Below are 20496 nucleotides of genomic sequence, written 5' to 3' on the forward strand. Positions count from 1 at the left end.
TCGCCTCGCCCAGCCCGCCATCCCCGGCCCGCCTGCTCGCGTGCCCGGCGCCGCGCTACCGCAGTGGGCAGGGACGGGGCGGAGACCTCTCGCTCGCTGGCTCGCTCGCCCGAGCACGTCCCGCTCAGGCGCCTCCGTCCCCGCCTCCTTCTCGGGCTCCGCCCCAGCTCCGCGCTCGGCTCGCAGCGCGAGAGGCGCTGCAGGCGGCCCGGCAGGTCGGGGCTGCTGCGTCGTCGTCGGCGATGTCGGCGCTGGAGTGGTTCGCGCACAAGTCCCTGGGCGGAGGCATCTACTGGATCCAGGAGCGCTTCTACGAGTCGGGCAACCGGGCCAACATCTGGCTGGTGCGCGGCTCGCAGCGGGACGTGGTGATCGACACCGGCCTGGGGCTGCGCAGCCTCCCCGACTACCTGCGCTTGGCCGGGCTGCTGGGCGCCGAGGGCGACGAGAAGGCGCTTCTCCCTCCCGAGGGCGCCGCCGGGCGCCCCAGGCCGCTGCTGGCCGTGGCCACCCATGTGCACTTCGACCACGCCGGCGGGCTGCACCAGTTCGACGAGGTGGCCGTGCACAGCGCCGAGGCCCGAGCGCTGCGCCGCGGCGACAACTACGAGACCGTCACTTGGCTCTCGGACAGCGAGGTCGTGCGCCAGCCCAGCCCGGGCTGGAGCGCCCGCCAGTTCCGCGTGCGGCCCGTGCAGCCCACGCTCGTCTTGCAGGAGGGTGAGTAAAGGAGCACGGCGGGCGGCGATCGGCTGCCCAACGCCCGTCCGGGGCAACGCCAGGCTCCGGGGCCTCTTTGGAAGGACGGAGCGCGGCTCTACGACGTCGGGGTGGAGAAAAAAAGGAAAAGAAAGAAAGAAAAAGCACCTCTGGCCATGCACAGAGGGACTTTATCTCACCCCTCCAGGGAACCGTCTGGGACTTGCGGGACTGCAGGCGGGCCGGGCGGGCAGGTTTGAATTGCAGCAGCTTGACTCGGGCCTCGCCTCGGGTGTGCCTGCAGAATGGCACCGATTCCCCTCAACTTAGTTAGAAAGTTTCCCATTATTTGCAACGAAGGCAGTTGGAGTGGCAAATGTCTATGTGGTATGAATTGCCCCAAGTGTCTCCACCTCTCGTGTATAGTTAGCAAATGTGCTTGTGTATGTCACGAATATTAACATTGTCCGTTGCATTCTATATGTAATTATATTGCTCATGTTACTATAGGTGCTTCATAAATACTCAGGGCTGGCGGTGGATGTGTGTTTGGGGTCTGTTGCGGAGAATGACAGGCGGGGGCGTCGGCTCCAGTATACAAGAGAATGTGTAAAGGGAGGGTTTTTTTTTAATGCCCTGGACCTATGTATACAGAGAGAGCAGAATCAGGGCTGTTCCTTCTTTGGCTTCACCTCTCCGGATGTGTAAAAGGGCAGTTCTGAGCTTCGAGAACGGAGATTTCTGGGATAAACTAAAGGCATAGCTTCTCTTGATGGGCTTTGAGATGCCTTAGGAAAGAAAACGTGCAGCAGGGGTATGGAACTGCTCGTAGGGTGGAGAAAGGAGTTGGAAAGGGAGTGTTTTTTGTTTTACATGGATTTTGTAATGGGTAGAGACTTTTTTCAAATGCTTGATAAAACAGAAGCAAAAGCCTGTAGCCCACCCTTTCCCTTTTTATAGGGAAGGAAAGAGAGAACCAAAGATCTTATAACCCTGCTCTTCATTTTGTGGCCCCTCTCGCTCTGTGTGTGTAATGTGGGGTGTGGTATCTTCTCCTTTAAGGTTTGAGCATCCATATATGCAGGAGTTGTGGGCATCTGGCAATATCCACGCATGTGGATATATTTAAAAGGGCAAACCAGCATGAATATGCACTGTGTCTGTGAATGAGAGAGTATGGGTGGAGACATTTCTAGTAGCTCCTGAAAAATACGTAGGAGGTGGTCTTAGGCATTTGTAGATGTTTTTGCTATCCATAATGAGTTTTGAAAAAACAAATCCCCAGTAGCAGATGCAAGCTTAGCCAGCAGATATATGTAGGAATAAGAATCTACACTGGAGGTTATCACTTGCGGGGTGGGGTTGGAACTAAGCCGCAGCCTTAGTTTATGGCATGCTTTCTCTCAGCAGGTATACATCAGTCCATGTACAATTCTATTTTTATATAAAATATTACTTTATATATACATATTGACCTAAATTAATTAGTAAAGAGAACAGATAAACAGAACTCTACAATTCTACGATTCCTTTTAAGCACTACCCCAAAGTAACACTCTCTGATAATAATCTAACAGTCCTGTGCATCTTTACTCAGAAGTAAGTCCTACAGTACTTAGTAGGGCTTGTTTACTAATAAGCATGCTGAGGATTGCAGCCCAAGTCATTGTGATATACAATTTCATATCTTAACTACAGTTCAATTATGTTATTGTCTCTAGCTGTCCTATTAATTAGCTTGGTTTCCCCTCTCAAATGTACATGTTATATAGCAGGGATGGGGAAGCCTTGTGACACAAGGCAAATCAGATCTCCTTTCCATCTGTCTTTTCAAACCCCACCCCTATCGCATCTATTATTTTAGACTGGCTTGGGGTAGGAAAATCTCAGGCCCAGCAGCTGAATGTAGCTCTTCAGGACATATCAAGTCCTTTGACCTGGCTGGACCACATCCCTGAAGTGTCATAATGCTGTTTGCTTGGAGGGATGGAGGATGCAGAGATGTTTGAGGGGGCTGTAGAAAACTCTGTTTTTTGAACAGTCTGCGGTTGTAATACTTGTTTTTCTCAAAATTTATCTTCTGTACCATGAAAATAAATAAAAACAGAAAAAAAATGTCCCCTCTGTTGCTCTGCCTGCTTTTACCTCCAGCCCCAACTACCAATGTTACCCATGGAGGTGTGTGGCGATTGGCTTGAAAAAACGGTTTCCCATCCAGACTCTTTGCTTGTTTTTAAAGCCAAATCTGAAGCAAAAGGACAGAGCTTTGGCTTGAATGCAGACACCAAAACTACGTGTTGAGGGCCCCTCTGCCCCTCCCCTCCAGTTAAACAAGCATTGGGTGAAGACAGCATAAGAACAAAGAGTGTTACTTGGCTTCCAGTCTTCTTACAAATTTTATATAGAAATTTATGAAGCTGCCTTGCTGTAGTTTGGGCTGTTGGGCCACCAAGCTCAGTATTGCCGTGTTTGCACATAATACTAAGCCATGGTTTGTTCAGCAAACCACAAGTTGTCTAACAGATAAGCAAAAAAACCCACAGCCCCCCCCCCCCCAAATATGGTTGGTTTGTTGCCAGAAAACAATGGTTCGTCTGCTAAATAAACCATAGTAAGGGCAGGGAACTAATGGTCCACAGGCCAAATTTGGCCCACCTTGCCTCCCTATTTTGCCAGTGAGGCTGTGATTGCCATACCACACCCAACTGCCCCACACCTGACATCATATGTGACATCAGGTTTGGGGAATGTAAAGACATGACCTGTCTTCCCCATAACTATCACGGTGACTACCCACCCCACCCTTGTAGGCCAAGTTTGACAACTAGGCAGGGTGACCCACCTATTGATCAGCTGATATTATGACACCTGATGATTGATAGGTGGGTGGTACTGACCACCTATCAGAATTGGCCCATGGGCTGGATAGAAGATAAAGATCTGACCCACTGGGCTTAAAAAGCGCTCTCATCCCTGGCTTGGTGCTATGTATGAACCAGGCTACTTACTGACTAGAAGCAAATCACTGGTTTTAGCTGGGTCTTTCCCAGCCCTTCCTGGAGATGCCAGCAATTGAACGTGAGGTCTTTTGCATGCAAAGGATGTGCTGCACTATTGCCCTACAGCCATTTCCCCCAAAGGGGAGGCGGGGATGCCAGGAATAAATAAGGTATCTGTGTGTGCCTAAAGTTATATTTAATAGTGTATTTGCAGTGTTCAGATGTACGTATTACCATGTCCATGCTTAGTAAGTTCTCAGTCACAGTATATCTACATGTGGGCATCTAGGTGTATACAGTGTCACATTAACGGTTCTGCTAACCATTCTTGCCAATTAAATATAAAATGCAAAGTGTTTGGGAGAACATTAAAGTAAGCTATTGGTTATCGGTTGTAACATTTCATTATTGAATCCTGATTTGTCTTCAGGGTCCTTAAGAAGGGGTGACTAAAAGAAACAAATATATTATTTTCTGATCTAGATGAAGCTAGATGAAATTGGATTCTGAGTATACTGTTCTCTCATGGGGAGGTGACTTTTCGGAGGTGATAAGCCTGCCAGTTTGCCTCTTTGCTTACAGGAAAAACACAGCTAAGGTCCAAGAAGACCATTTGATTAAGATGTCAGAGTGAGATATGAGATCATAATCCCATGCACTCACATTTCCAGATGGAGCACACAGTTTCTGTTAGTGTCAGATCCCGGAAAACTTCTCTGAAATATATTTCCTGGGATCACAAGTTCAGTATGCAATCATAAGATCACGTTATTTGAAGTAAACATTACTGAAATAGTGAATTATGTTATTTTTGCTAGCTCTCACACAGAAAGCCTTACTATGGTGAAAACTCAGTGGCCTGTTTTACACATACGAACCCAGATTTATAAACCCATGTATTATAAAGTTAGAAACAGGCATGTTCTTTCCTTGCTGTTCCTATCATCAGCCCAGGCACCAGCCCAGATATCCAGGATAGTTTTAGAACAGAGTTCCCTGATGTATTTGAAACAGGAAACTTTGGCTTAATGTTGGCTGACTAACCAGGATGTTAAACCAGAACCAGGTCAGGTCCCAGCTTAATATCCCGGTTAACTGATATTATCCCAAACTCCCCCATTTTGGACACAGTGGGGAAATCTGGAATACAACAAAGATCTCTGGACTAAATAAATCTGGTATGTAAGGAAGGGAAGAGCAAGGAAAAAGTTCATGGTTCCAGATTACAGTGCTGGTAGGTTTGTAGCCTTTGCTTAGACAAAAAGATGTCTTCTTCTGAGTTGAGAACAAATAGCTACTGGAAATATTCTGAAATTAATATCAAGCAACTAAAAGTATTACTGCATCAGAAGTTAAAGTGTTTGTTTATATATTTAAAAAGTACATGGTTACTATGAGATTTCCTGTCAGCAATTTTGATTGCCTAGATTTGCAAAATTGAACAGATTTGAAATCTAATGGGATTTATGAAATGTAGCAACCCAGCTTTATGCACTTTATCCCTTATCCTCTGGTTCATCCCATATCAATTATCATTGATACTGTACTGTGAAAAGAGAAGAATATGATTCTAATGTATTAATTGCTGAGAAAATCCAGCCAGTGATACCAGCCAGTAAAAATTCACTATAGTGATAGACATTTCAGAATATTCTACAAATTTTTAAAATTTAATTACTGGCAAAAACATGTGTTGCCATATAGCCTGGTTATTTGGGATTTGCCCAGATTCTGGGCTTGCCATCCAGTGTTTGGGGCCATTAAGTTGGTGCAGCAGATTCCCAGCATTTCCCCCGATCTGTAGATAAGACAAAAGTTCAGGCACTATTCTGCTGAATTGCTTGATGAGAACTCACTTGAACCTTCTGTTGCTCTAGCCAGAGGCAAGTTTCAGCTTTGATAGTGTTCCACTTTGTCTCCCTTCCTTGTATGACCAAGAAGAAGAAAAAAACGTATGTATACACGTCCACCCACCCCATTGGAATAATGACAGCTGGGAATGGAAGCCTCTCCCAGTGTCAGTATTCTGATATTTGTGTGTTGGTTGTATTGGAGATAATATTTTTTAAACATTTTTTTTTAATCCAAGAGTCCCTGAAGATGCTTTTAAGAAAATGAAACATCTGGAAATGTGAGTTTGGCCCTTTGCTGTTATGACTAAAGGCCACTGGCAGATCTGCCTTAAACCCACCTAAGCTTGTGGCCATTGCAGCATCATGTGAATTCTATTAGAGGTGATTGCATAGTGTCTCCCAGTAAACATAGTTAAATAATAACAACTTCTATTATTTTGACAAAATTAGCAGCTGTGTTTGCTCTTTTCACACTTTTATAAAGCTCTGCTATCATCTCCCCCCTTTCTGTGACAAAAATGTCATTTACCACCCCACCCTGTGATTATTTCAAATGCCCCTTTTGTACCTCCAGCTCAGCAGGGCCCTTTCTGGGATGCAACATTTTTTTATATGGGCAATCCTGTTATGAGATGATACTGCTAGTTGTTTCACTTTCCAGTCTCATTCCTAAAGCTGAATTTAACTTTTTTACTGCTGCAATACACTGAGCTGACATTTCAGTGACATTTCTTTCATGAACACAAGACCACTTTGTGGGTGTTTGCAGCCAATTCAGGTTCTATCTGCATAAATATGAAGGTTAGATTAAAAAAACACCCCCAAAATGTATCACTTTGAACTTACTTGCACTGAATTTCACCAATTAATTAGCATACATAATGCACATTAGTGCATTCAGATGAGAAACTTCAGATGATACGGTAAAATAATTTCATGCCAAAAAATCATTTGAGAACTTTGCTGTGAATGTGTGTGTTCATGTGCAAAATTTATTAGAAAGGGGATATTTTTATTTATTGTATTTCATTTTAAAATCACCCTTCATCTAACAGCATCCCAAAGCAGTTTACAAGCATTTCTACATTAAAAACAATTTAAAAATTCATACTACAAATCTGAACCCATAATTAAAATACCATTGAAAATATTTTACAGCGGGCAATCGACATAACCGCTAAGCTTAATGGGTCAGTTTCTTCCACAGGCCTGGGGGAAGAGGTACAGTTTTAACTGGCACTAGAAAGTTAGGTAACATCAGTCCCAGCCCAGTCTTTGAGGGGAGGGGATTCCATAGAGGGAGCACCACCACAGAGAAGGCACTGTCTTGCGCCATCATTCCAGGGGCCTTACTTAGCGGTGGGACATCCAGCAGCGCCTTCCCTGCAGCTCTTAGTATATGGGCAGACTAGCATAGGGGTGTATTGCTTGTCTAATACAGGGAGTGGTGCTGGACCAATAGGCAAGGTGTTCATGCATGCATTGTTTGACTTCCTATTAACACTTCTAACGCTGAGGTTTGTCAGAGAGCTCAACCTTTGTAACTGAAGTAAATTTGGTGATATGTTTCTTGTGACCATGCTTCAAAGTCCGATTCCTTCCCCCCACATTATTTTGTTCTTTGTTTGTAGGGGATGTGATCCACCTTGGTGATAGACAGCTCACTGTCATGCATATGCCTGGCCATTCAAGAGGAAGCATTTGCTTACATGACAGAGAACGGAAGATATTGTTCAGTGGGGATGTGGTATATGACGGATCAATGATTGACTGGCTTCCCTACAGCAGGATAAATGACTACGTTACATCCTGCCAGCGACTGATAGACTTAGTGAATAGAGGTCTTGTAGAGAAAGTCCTTCCGGGGCATTTTAACACATTTGGAGCTGAACAGCTCTATCGTTTGGCTTCCAACTACATTTCTAATGCTGGTGTGTGCCACAAAGTTTCTACATGCGCAGTCAGATCGATTGCAAGCCTAGCACTCCGGGCCACAAATTCCAGAACAACTTCATAGTGTAACTTGTTTAATAATAATATTATTATTGTAAAACCCGATGGCATATGTAAGTTTATTTAAAGGAAAAGCTGGCTGATAAGCCATAAAGATTCTTATTTTTATCTACTTAATTTCTACTTTAAAAAAATACCAGTATAAACTAGTAGCTGTGGCAAAGCTACTAATTTTCCTTCTATTTTTTCAAGGCAGGTTTGCACATACGTTGAGTACTGTTTGACAGATGTTCTAAATTTGTTGTTTTGTATTTTGAAACATATATATGCTAAATGAAAAGTTTTGCACCCGTGTCAAACTTTATTGATGACATCTTGAGTTAGGGATATGTGTTGAAAGTAGATTTTAAATGGTTGAAAATTATTATAAGCTGTAGTGGGGGTAGGGTGGTCATAACATTCCACTGTCTCATTACATGCACTAAGATAAAAGTACCAATAACTTCATTTTTATTGTATGGGGTGAATTTAACCTGAAGTTATTACCAAATGTTAATATAAAGCACTGCACCCTAAGTTGTTACTCTTCTTGAATTAAGTGTGTTGCATTTGACTATTGTTTCTAAAATGAAATGTAAGTGAATATTTCAAGTGTATTGCTTGCTCTTTAAATGTGACTAATGGTGTATGTATGAGTACGTGACTGTTAAAAGATTCCGTCGGATAATTTTAAATATAATGCACACACCCGTGATCATCTTTGGTTTCTTCTGTATAGCAGCTGTAGAAACACTTGTGTGTTGCAAATTGTTTTGTGGATTGTAGAGAATAAATTGGGTCTCAGGAGAGAGTAAATTGAATTTTTGGGGGAGATAGCTGCCAAAAAGCTACAGCTCTAGAGTCATATGTGGTTCTTTTCACATTACAGGTGTAGTTAGGACTTCAAGTAGTAGCTTTGCAACCTACAAATGTCATTCTTCTTCTTTTGTTTCTTTTTCCATTTTCCGTAATGTTTACTTTCAAGCAACTTGACAAAAATTCCTTGTCTGTTGTTTGTACTTTTCCAGTATAAAAATCCTGTGCAGCCCTCTGGGGTGTTACCAATTTATTGTGCGAAGACAGGTTTTTATCTTGTAACTATGGCACTGAAATGAAATCGATAGGAAGGATATTAGCAGTGCCCCTTGTCTTGTCAGAACAGTGAACAGCTTCGGGTTGTGGCTGTCACACAAAATTAATTTTTTATCCTTTTGCGACTTTATTGCGTCATATTTCCCATACATCAAAGAGTACTGCACATACAGAGCTTGACCCCAGTGTAATCAGCACTTTAGCCCTCAAGGGTGGATAGGTGGATGTAGTTAATTCTTTAAATGTTAACAGTGCCTATTTCCTGTTGTAGACTAAAGCACAACAGTAAACAGGAAGATCAGACTTGCTGGTGAATGACCGCTTAGAAATGAGGTTAGCAATTTCTTTTAGCCCTTATCTTGTTTGAAGCTTTCACCAAACAAATGGAGAAATATATAATGTTTCAGACTGCTTCACTTTGGCTATTGGCTTTGGAAATACCGTTTATTAACAGCCAAAGCCACTAATTTGATACCTTTTAATGCTAGGGAGAAAAGGCACCCATGAGCTTGCAACTTTACAAGATATTAATCTAAAAATTAGCAAATACAAAACTAATCAGGTTGAAGACTAGTGCAGGTATAATGGAGAGGCCCTCTTGACTGGTCAAGCGATTAGGAATGGGTTGCCGGATCATTCACTCCTACTTGCAGTGGTGCCAACTCCAGTTCCCACAAAACTTTTGCTGTGGGTGCCTGGCCACCACCTACTGCCAGTCGCCACCTTACCTTTGGTGCTCCAGTGCTGCGGGGTTGTGACATCATGTCACACCTTGACATCACAGTGTTGTGGTGTGCGTGCTGGGCATCCACAGTCTGGGGCCCAACTTGATGCCGCTGCCTACCCATTTCCTTCTCAAGTGAATTCCCTCCTGTTTTAACTGCTGCTAAGCATTGTGTCAGCAGCAATATTTAAGCACAGCTAAGGCTAACCTGGTTCCTACTTCAATTTGCAGCCAACTTGAGACTGGTACCTTGTTCATTTTGTAGAAATGTGCACCTTTTGGAATAAACTGCTACAAAATCATTCTGTTCTACTGAGGTGAACAGTAGAACACTGCTGACAGTAGAATACTGCTGAGGTGCTAGTGATTTTGAGGCATTAATGGTGATGTTTTTCCCAGAGTTAAAGCAAACTGCCTAAAGCCTCTATTCCTTCTTTCCTACCCACCTTCTCAGTGTCTTGAAAGTTCTTTTCCAAATGCCTTACTGTGAGTGACACATACTAGACAGCTCACTCTGGGAAGAATTTAGCTAAGGAATACTGTGATTGCCAAAGGTTAGACTACTCTTAAGAACTGATCTGAGTTTCTGCTCTTGGAACAGTTCTGTTGGTACATTTTTGTTCTATAAGATGGGACATTTCTGTCCTATTTCAATGCTCACAAAGCCAGATTATCTTCTGAAGTCTTAAGTAGTTCTCGGGAAATGTAGTCAAATAGGAATCAGGCTGTGAAACTCTCCCCAAGCATGTGTTTACTCAAAAGCAAGTTCCACTCAGTTCATTGAGTCTTTATTCTTCATAAGCCTGAGTCAGAGCTTTAACTTAGAACAGGGGTGGCTAACCTGTGGCCCTCCATATATTGCTGAACTACAACTTCCATCATCCCTAATTATTGGCCAAGCTGAATGAGGCTGCTGGGAGCTGGAGTTTAACGTCATCTGGGGGACCACAGGCTAGTCTTCGCTGACTTAGAAGTAAGTCGCACTTGGCTTTGGTTAGTAAAGTACAACCTTAGAGTGAAAATATATAATCTTATCTTTTATCTTAATTATTTTTATATTCTAAAACCTTGTGTATTTCTGAATGAATTTATTGAAAGACCTTTATCATTAATTATTGTAATGCCTTTAAAAATAACAAAATATATGTGTTCACTTTAAATATTACAGAGTATGATACATTTACTATTGCTTTATTTGTAAACATTCTCTTAACATCCCCTCTGGATTCAGTATTTACAAAGGCTTAAAATGCAATTCTGTTCAACAATGTTCTTGGAGTTAAGGCAATGATATGTTGTTGATTCAACTGTTTTTACCTAAGCAAGTCATGGATTGTGCTGTAAAATGCAATTTAAAAGCATTTTAAAAAGTTGTAATGCATTGTTCTGTCTACTGATGAAACTTTACTAATGTGCCACTGTTTTCAAGGGGAAATTGTATATTATTTTATCATAGGTATTGATAATAAAAGAATTATGACACAAAACAGCTCTCCAGTGATCATTTCATCTTTAACCCAACCAAAGGAGAAAGTTACATGTGTTGCTTTTGAGAGATGGAATGGATGATGCCAAATGGTACTGGTCTGATAGCCAGGCCATAACAGCTGCCATCACTCTGAAATAGGTTTTTATGTGTGTGGGGTGGGGTGGGCTTTTGAAAGTTGAAAGGGTTCCTTGCGGAAATGCCCAAATCCTTTTGTGAAAATGAGAACATAATTTCTTGGGATTATTTTGGAGCATAAAACCATTACATCCTACATCTTGCTCTAATGCCGCAGAAAATGCTTTCATTGTGTTTATTATAGCTGATTCAGCTAATATCTCACCCACGCTAACTGAGATTGAGGACTTGTGTTCCGAGGCACTATGCTATTTACACCACTTATGAACACATCTCCCTTTGTATCTGGATTCCTTCCAGTTATATTCTGTGGTGCTTTTTCTGTGTTCTTTGTAGATAACTGTTTAAATAAGCCTGAGGTTGCTCACCCATGTAAGAGCATAATGCAAAAGGAATAAAAAAGTTTGTGCCTAGAGTAAATTGTAGGAGAAGAGAGGTTCACAAATAAATTCTGAGTGAAAAACACAAGCTCAACACGTTCACATTTCTCATAAAAAGGGATAAAGGGAGAGGTGAATGGTGTTTTCAGTGTTTAGGAAGTTACAAGTTTCTTGAGTTTTGCAGTAATTTACAATACAGCTTATGTATTATGTATGTACAACGCGGGTGGCGCTGTGGTCTAAACCACAGAGCCTAGGACTTGCTGATCCCCGCAACAGGGTGAGCTCCCGTTGCTGCTCCTGCCAACCTAGCAGTTCGAAAGCACGTCAAAGTGCAAGTAGATAAATAGGTACTGCTCCGGCGGGAAGGTAAACGGCATTTCCATGCGCTGCTCTGGTTCGCCAGAAGCGGCTTAGTCATGCTGGCCACATGACCCAGAAGCTTCTGCGGACAAACACGGGTTCCTGGGCCTATATAGTGAGATGAGCGCCGCAATCCCAAAGTCATCTGCAACTGGACTTAATGGTGAGGGATCCCTTTACCTTTACCTTACAGCTTATGTCTGAAAATGTAATGGGCTGGAGCTAGTTAGAATTTTTGTTTTTACTTTCAAACAGAAACAAAATAATCTCTTGGAGAAAAAAATGTGAGTAAATAGAACAAAGTTTTATTCAGATACTAAGATTCTCCTGTCCTTTCAAATATATACTGAACAATTACTTTTTTAAAAGAGATGCCATCTGCTGGTTTAGTTGTATATATACAAATATGATATGACTCAGTTCAAAATACGATATTTCCGTGAATAGCCTTCAGATATTGTAACAGATGAGCTTAACTTTTTTTTAAAAAAAAACTACATTGAGGCAAGAAATGAAAATAATACAAGCTGCAATTTCAAACAGTGTGTAAGCGCAGAACTAAGTTCTGAGAAAAGAGATGCTGAGGAGGAAGGATTGCATTCAACTGTAAAAAGTAATCTTTGTGTTTTTTCTCTGGTAGGTGCCTTAAGGCTCTGAGAGAGGGAGTTGCCAGTTCTGACCTGGGAGTTCTACTCTTAGAGTACCTCAGATGTCATCTAGTCCAACCCCTGCCAGTGTAGTAATTGCACTGCTGCAGCAACTCTGCTTAAAAATCTCTATCAGAGAATCTATCACCTTCCAGGGGAGCCTGTTCTAATGCCTGTCAGCTCATACCACCAGGAAGCTCTTCCTAATGTTCAATTGACACTCTCTTCCTTGTAAATTGAACATGTTGATTTGGGTCCTACGCTCTGGAGTAACAAAGCAAAATTGACCCATCATCACTTTGACAGCCTCCCAATAGTTGAAGACTGCCAAACGTATTGGCTCTGAACGTCCCCTTCTCCAGGATAAACATACCTATCTCCCTTAATCTTTATTCACAAAGGAATGGAGGTCCAAGCCCTTACCATTTCTTCACGTTGTAGTTTGTCAGTAGCCTCCTTCAGTTGTGTCCAGAACTGGAAATGGTATGCCAGGTGAGGTCAGACCAAAGCAGAATAGAGCTGTACATACCATTACTACTTGTATCTTGGACATTATACTTGATGCTTGATGGGGTCTTTCTGTTGCCAAATTGGGAAGAAACGGGGTAAACTAGGCTGAAAGCTTGTGACTTACCAAAATGCACTCCGTGGGCTTCAGGTATCCAAATCCAAAATCTTGGCTGGTCCAGGTCGAAAGCCCTTGCATCACAGTGACTTATTTTTCAACTTCAGAGACCTCCAAACAATCGCAAAGTAAGCATGCATTGATGTAGCAAATTCATGCTGTCAGGTTCCCCCCCCCCCCCATATGTTCACCAGCTATCAGTCAAGAGTATACGGCCAGGTACTGGATGTAATGAAGAGACATATACTGTCCAGTAGCTATTGATGGCTTCAGTTTTTATGCTTTTGTCAAATCCTGGTGATGTTATGCCCATAACTATTACCTTGTGATAGCCAATTCCATAGTACAGTACAGTACAGCAATGACTTGTGTGAAGACATACTCGAGTGTAAAGAGCTCCCTATTCGTAGAAAGGAGAAGGGTGTGTGTATTAATGTCAAGAAGGCTATTTTGAACGGTGCTCCCGTGTGCTTTGATTTTCTGTGAGCAGAGCCTTCTCTATGTGAGGCCATTCAAATATGCGACCTCCAGAGCATGAAGCTTTCAGTACTAAATTCTGTCCAATGTATAAAATGCCCTTGACTGATAGGTTCAGATTCGTCCCTCCTAAAACGACTTTATTGCTTTCGTATTCATATTCTAGGGAGGATGCGCTACAAGGCTGCAGCCAATGAGACTCTAGGACGGGCGGGCTCTTATTACGTCAACAATCAGCGCGGCGACAATTTGCCCTGAGCCGCGACGTTCCTCTCCCCGGCTTCATTGTGACGTCTATAAGCAGCAACGCCTTCTGGGTAAAACGTTGGCGGCGTACCCACCAATTTTCAACAGGAGACCGGGGAGGCGCGCCTGGGACTTGATTGACAAGCGGCTTAGCCACTTGCGATGGCGCTGTGAGCGGCGGGGCGGGAGGGACGCTTCGCGGGGTCCAATTAAAGCTCGCAATCCGAAGAGGGGAAGCGGCGTTGTCGGAGGGAACGGGTTTCGCGCCCCGCTTTCCAGGGAAAGGCTGTTGTTCCTCTTGATTCCGGGTTCCGGTGGTCAAAGTAGCCGAGACACGCTGCCCCCCTTCCCTCCTGGTTTTTAGGGGTGGGGCTGGGAGAATGAATTTGGTGGCGAGGTTGGTACCTTGGCGGGAGGGAGGGAAGCCGCGAGCGAAGGGCTTTTTGCTTTCTTGTTGCCATGGCAACGCAACGTGTTTTTCACCCCCTCCCCACCGTCGCGAGCCGCCTTGTCGCGATATTTGCCGCAGCGAGCGTGCGCACTGGCTCCGGGTGGCGCGCGACATCCCCTTCCCCCCCTCTCGTCGCAAAAGCATTTGGTAGCTTTTTATTATTATTATTTATTATTATCATCATCATTACTTACATGTTGTTTTGTTGATAGTTGCCTTGGACCTTGTAGGCGAGGGAAGAGGAAGGAAGAATAATGCGTGTCCCCGCTTAGGTTCTCAAGGCTGCTTGTGGAAGTGATTTAATGCCATTTAGATTGATAATCTAAGCAACTTTAGCCCATCGAATAATGTAAGCTTGCAACCAAGGTGAATAGGTAGGCAGCAGCCCAGCGTTCACCTTAAAAGATGGAGTGAAAGCTAGAGACCCTTATGTAGGAGGGCACGCACAGAGTTGAGTTTTCGGGCTGTGATGCTCCAGGCCATCTTCATAAAGGTTAGGAAGTGATCCTTGGTGAAGTGGGCTGCCACTACAGAGCACAGAGCCATAGCTTAGTGGTGCAGCAAATGCCTTCCCTGCACACATTTCCAGATTGGTTCTTGGTATCTTCTAGGCAGGGCAGGGAATGCCATCTCTGAAGCCATGCAGAGCCTCTACCAACAGAGCTTTCCAAACTGTTGCAACACGTTAGTGTCTTGGCTGCAATGTGTTCGTGTGTCGTGCAAACGCTCCCGTGCTCCTTACCAGGGCTGGAAAGGGGTTAGTTTAACCTCTGGTTTGCTAGTAAAACTGAATTACTGTGTCATAGAATAGTAAGAGTTGGAAGGGACCCTGAGGGTAATCTAGTCCAACCCCCAGCAATGCAGGAATAGGCAGCTGTCCCATACAGCACCATGCTCTAACCAAGTGAGCCATCACTAAATGATGCATGTCTAAAAAGTGTGTCACCAGCCTGAGAAGTTTGGAAAGCTGCAGTCTACCATAGTTCAGAACGAGATGGTTTAATGGTCTGACTTTGTAGAAAGCAGGTTTTTTGTGTTCATTTAGGTGCGAACATCAGCACCCGTGCTTTCCTTACTAAATCAGTATAGGAACTCCCGTAGCCTTTAGGAATGCAGAAGTCCATTTTAAGAATATAATATACATATATCAGGGAAATGGTGAACTAAAAAGAGCAGAAGGGAGTCTTGATGGCAGATGGAGTATACAGTTTTGTCATTGTAGTCTCTAGTCCAAGTGTGGCAAACATTTGGCCCTCCAAGATGTTGGAAGAACTACAGCCCCCCTCATTCCTGGCAATTGGCCATGCTTGCCAGGGCTGATGGGAATGGTAGTTCAGCAACATCTGGAGGGCCAAAGCCTACACCAGCCCTAGCCCAAATACAGTTGTTTATGAATCCATCATAAATCTTAAACCTAAGACTGGACATTTCATGAAATCAATTCTCATTCTGTTTTCTTCATCAGCAAGGTGACGCATACCTACTCACTAAGATATGCCACAGAACTAAAATTGTGTGTTCTTTAAGAGAGAAAAAACATACCTGACTACATTTGTCTTTATGTTCTAGATCTGAGCTTCCTGTTGACAAAACCAAGAGAAAGAAAAGAAGAGACTTGACTGAAGAACAGAAGCAAGAAATTAAAGATGCTTTTGAGTTGTTTGACACAGATAAAGACAGAGCTATAGATTATCATGAACTGAAGGCAATTGATTTTCTTATAAAATTATTGATATTTTGCTTTATAATTGTACAGTGTTGTATAATCCTTATAAGGCGTGTTAGCTACATATTGTGACACATTTTTCTGTGGTATACATGCTATGAACAAAGATGGCTGATACAGAGTAAAACTGTGGTGTAATAGCATTTACCGTATTTTTCGCTCTATAACACGCACTCGACCATAACACGCACGTAGTTTTTAGAGGAGGAAAATCCGTAGGCATGCCACCCGTAGGCATTCCCTCCATAACACGCAGAGACATTTCCCCTTACTTTTTAGGAGGAAAAAAGTGAGTGTTATGGTGCAAAAAATACGGTATATAGCACTTGCTGAATATTCAGTAAGTATACAGTATACAATATTAGTAATCTTTGCAACCTTCCTATGAGATAGGCTAGTATTGCCTTCATAGTGTAGAGGAGGCTGAGATTGTAAGGAAGTGGTTTGCATGTAGTGAGGTTTGAACTAGTTTTATAGCTCACACTTTAGCAACTTCACTGCAGCAGCTCTTGAATTGGTGTTTTTAATGTTTGCTATCTGTTTCTATGATGTTTAAACCAGCCATAAGGCAGAAGCACTTAAAAGTAAATACTAGGAAAGATGCATTCCCCTTGGTGCTTATAGTTAACATAGATCTGCATTCCAGAGGAAACTATAGATCTAGAATTTTAGCATTGTGGTATGGTATACGTGATACCATCATAGCCTGTTTCTCTTTGTCAGAAACATCTTAAGGCTGCTATGTGGAGTTACGTGCAATATATTAATGTTCTAAGAACCTTGATGTCAGTGGTGTTAAACTTGTTTGCTCTGAGGAAAGTCTCCATGATTTCAGTAAGGCTTAATCCCATGCAGCCTTGATATAATAAACATAATTTTCAAAATGTCATATTGTCAAATCTTCGGCTCTCATTTTGTAAGAGCCAAAGGCAGCATGGGTGGGAAATTTATTCCATCTGGTTGCCATCCCAGAGTGTCTTTTTCATAGAGCTTTTTTTTTCTTGTTCTTTTCTCACAAAAATTCACTTTTGGAACTTGGAGAGATAGAAGTTGTTGCTGAGCTGTTTAGGATACTGACAGCACAAACTAATACATTTCTACTCAGTCAGCATGCTTATTTTGTAATGTCAGTAAACAAGAGGTTAAACAAGGACGGCAAGTTGGTAATCTGCGGGTGCACCCAGTTCTCTCCATTAACTCCAGCAGTAGCATAGAAAAAAATATTATGCTCCTTCAGCATTGGCTTGATCACTCCTGCTCTCCTGAAAAAGTGCTGGCAAGGCCAAAGGTATAGCAAGAGAGTTACCTTTGTCTCCCTCCACTGGTAAACCTCCACCCAAAAAACAGGAAATCACCATAGTGGCTCCTGTGGGATCACAGGATCACGTTAACTCTCATTTATCAAAGTAGCACTTCAGGTGCTGCTTTTGGAGGCACCAGACGCTTCTTGGCTAGAGATCAGGAAATGTTGTTGTTGTTGTTTAGTCATTTAGTTGTGTCCGACTCTTCGTGACCCCATGGACCAGAGCATGCCAGATCAGTAAATATAGATCCATAAATGATGTGCAGAGTGCTGTTTGGCTTGGCTTCAGAGCACCCATTTTGCTCAGGAATCTGAGATTGTTCAAGAGATCTCTGCAGTGTTGCAGGAGCCTCTTGGTAATGTCCTGTTTGCTGCCAAGAGGGCAGTATTGCTTCTCCCACTCTGGACGCCAGATGTGTCAGCTTGGGTACAGCAATCATGTTCTGTCCCCCCCCCCCCCCCAGCCAGCCAAGTACTTAAAACTGTACAAACTCCAATTTTTTTGTCCTCCAGGCATTTGTGGAAAAGTAGTCAGACTTTCAGAAATGTTTAACCATTTGGAAGTTTTATCTTTACAATCCCATACATCTACCTAGGATTTTTTTTTCTTTACTATCATCTAGGAAATTCTCATGTTAGTAAAAATGTCATTTATTAACATCAACTTGCTATTGCAGTCAGTATGAACTACGATGAATAAATGATTTGTGAGTCAACATTGTTGCATTTCTGTCTTTTCCCAAAAGGTGGCAATGAGAGCCTTAGGTTTTGATGTGAAAAAAGCAGATGTGCTAAAGATACTTAAAGATTATGATCGGGAAGGAACTGGGAAAATCACCTTTGAAGATTTTAATGAAGTTGGTGAGTGTTGGATTTTAAACATGTATTGTTGACAGGAGGAAAATTTGACAATAATTGATAGCTGGAAATATATCTGGTCTGATTCTTAATGGATGGGTATGCAAATGTATCGGGGATAACAGATGAGCCTTTTAATGTTTACAGCATTGTGTGTCCCCCCAAAAATAAATAAATGAATGAATAAATAAATAAATAAATAAAGAACTATCAAAATTTTGCTTTGACCCTCTGCATGCACTTTCTTCTCTTCTACCCCACCTTTATCTGCCAGTAGTTACGAAACTGAACAAAGGGGATAGATAACCTTAAACTTTACTAGCATTCCATAGTTTTTCATGTCCTGCTATTTTCCCCCAGTATCTCCTTTTAAAACTAATTTATTTTTTTATTCCGTACCCACAACTTTTTTTTAAAAAAAAACACCTATTGGACTATGAAAAAGTAATTATTATGTTGGGGCAATTTTTGTATTTATCTTTGGCAGCCGTATGTAGAAGATTCCCACAATATTTGCTGTTGCTATAGAAAGATCAAAAGAGAGAGTAGGTTTTCTGCAGAAATGAAGTATAACTACTCGGTTACCTTGCTAAGTATTCAGTAAGTTGTGACATTTTCCATATATTCACTTCCTATGTGGAGTTCAAATCCATGCAGTTGAGGTTATTAAATGTACGTACAATCCCCGCCCCCCCCCGCCTCTTTAGGTAGATTATGAAAGCTAATCTTTTAAATTCTTTGGGTCAGAAACCTGAGGGCTTGGAATAGAGTTAGAGCATTTCAATGCAGAATTATTATTTTTTCACCAACAGAAGTAGAGGTAATTTCATAGAAATAGACCAGATCTCCCAATTGTTTTCATTTTAGTGACAGACTGGATACTTGAGAGAAATCCTCATGAAGAGATACTCAAGGCATTTAAATTGTTTGATGATGATGATTCGGGTAAAATAAGCCTGAGAAACCTGCGCCGTGTAGCTAGAGAACTTGGGGAAAACATGACTGATGAAGAACTTCGGGCAATGATTGAAGAATTTGATAAAGATGGTGATGGAGAAAGTAAGTTCTAAAAATGCTGTGTTCATGTGCTAATCATAAATATGATATAGAAATAGTGCATTGAATTTGTTTTGTGTGTGATGATTTTATGGTCAAGCAAGTGACTGATTTTCTCTCCAGAAAATGTAATCCTACAAACTACCCATGGATCTGGGAATGAAATTCAGTTTTTCCCTATTAAAGTATGAAATTATATGCCATAGGTTATACATGAATGTATTGGCCTCTTCTGTTATTTTGCAATGAATAAATAAAACTGGGGTGAATTATTGTCTGCCTACAATGCTGTTGAATCTGCAATATAAGTCACTAAAAAATAACTATAGAATCTTCTTCAGAAATCAAGAAATTTAAGTGTACCTTCAAATTTAGAAGACAAGGCCTAGAGGATTTGGGGCTTGCAGCAATATGCAGCATGAAATGATAGCAGCAGATATATATATATTTATATGTAAGCAATTACCAACTAGTCTGTTTTAGTAAAGTTAAATTATTTTAATTTCGTTCGATAATTGCCTGCTCTGAGGATTTCATACCAAGTTAATCCTTCAAAAGGGTCCACTACAGACTTTCCAAATGAATGTTAATTTGCTTTAATATTTTTGAGAGAATTTCAGTATTTAGCCTCCTTCAGACTGCTAGAAGGAGCTTATTTGATTGATAAAAGCTTTCAAGTAAGATATGCAGTCAATACTTACCTGTTTTCTTCGGTTTTTTTCAGTCAACCAGGAAGAATTTATTGCCATCATGACTGGAGATGTTTAATGGTACAAGAAAAGAAATGAACTTGGCACAAAAAGGAAGGATTATCGGCTTTCAGCATTGAAGCTGCCACCTTTCTGTTAATTTCTGTAGCAGGAGCCATGCAAAAAATAATTTTCCTCAAAGGACCAAAAGAAACACAAAATCTATGTACTAAGAGGTTGATATTTTATATCATTAAATTTTAGATTAAGCAGTGTTACGTTTGAGTACTCATTTGTAAAATAGCTTTGTATAAGAATTTTAAATTAAATCATAGTATAAAACCTTTTGAAGTTGACATTATTTTAGCATTAGCCGTGGCCTTAGTTTTTATATAAGAGTTTAACAGACATCCATTTTAATAAAGTATTCTTTTTATATTCTGTAACCCTTGTTGGAGTGTTTAATCCAAATGGAATGTGGTTGTAATTGTCAGCTGTTGTACTGCTTAATTTGGTGGTGAAATCACATCTGGCCTTTTAGGTTATGCTTTTGTTGTGCAGCAGTAATTGTAAACTATTTATTGCATTACATTTTGTGTCACTCCTTTCCCCCAAGGGATTTACTCCCAAAGCCTTTCTCATGAATGAGTATAGCTGCAAGGCAGCAGAGTTCTAGGATCAGTTTACCATCT

At 41.8% G+C, this 20496-nt stretch overlaps 2 protein-coding genes across 3 annotated transcripts; both read left to right on the forward strand.

Moving 5' to 3' along the window:
• Positions 1-2: 2 nt before the first annotated feature.
• MBLAC2 (metallo-beta-lactamase domain containing 2) lies at positions 3-10846 on the forward strand. The gene is made up of 2 exons (XM_083404343.1): positions 3-720; positions 7183-10846. The coding sequence occupies exons 1-2, from the start codon at positions 243-245 to the stop codon at positions 7566-7568; spliced, it is 864 nt and encodes a 287-aa protein (XP_083260469.1). The 5' UTR covers positions 3-242; the 3' UTR covers positions 7569-10846.
• Positions 10847-13764: 2918 nt separating this feature from the next.
• CETN3 (centrin 3) lies at positions 13765-20250 on the forward strand. Of its 2 annotated transcripts, none has more exons than XM_083404449.1 (5): positions 13765-13891; positions 15742-15877; positions 17948-18062; positions 18927-19118; positions 19840-20250. In XM_083404449.1, the coding sequence occupies exons 1-5, from the start codon at positions 13884-13886 to the stop codon at positions 19881-19883; spliced, it is 495 nt and encodes a 164-aa protein (XP_083260575.1). In that variant the 5' UTR covers positions 13765-13883; the 3' UTR covers positions 19884-20250. The 2 variants fall into 2 exon arrangements, with proteins under 2 accessions (XP_083260575.1, XP_083260574.1); XM_083404448.1 differs by lacking the exon at positions 13765-13891 and adding an exon at positions 13926-14118.
• Positions 20251-20496: the final 246 nt, after the last annotated feature.

Source organism: Podarcis tiliguerta (genome assembly GCF_965153285.1).
Source record: "Podarcis tiliguerta genome assembly, chromosome: 11".
Taxonomy (NCBI): Eukaryota; Metazoa; Chordata; class Lepidosauria; order Squamata; family Lacertidae; genus Podarcis; species Podarcis tiliguerta.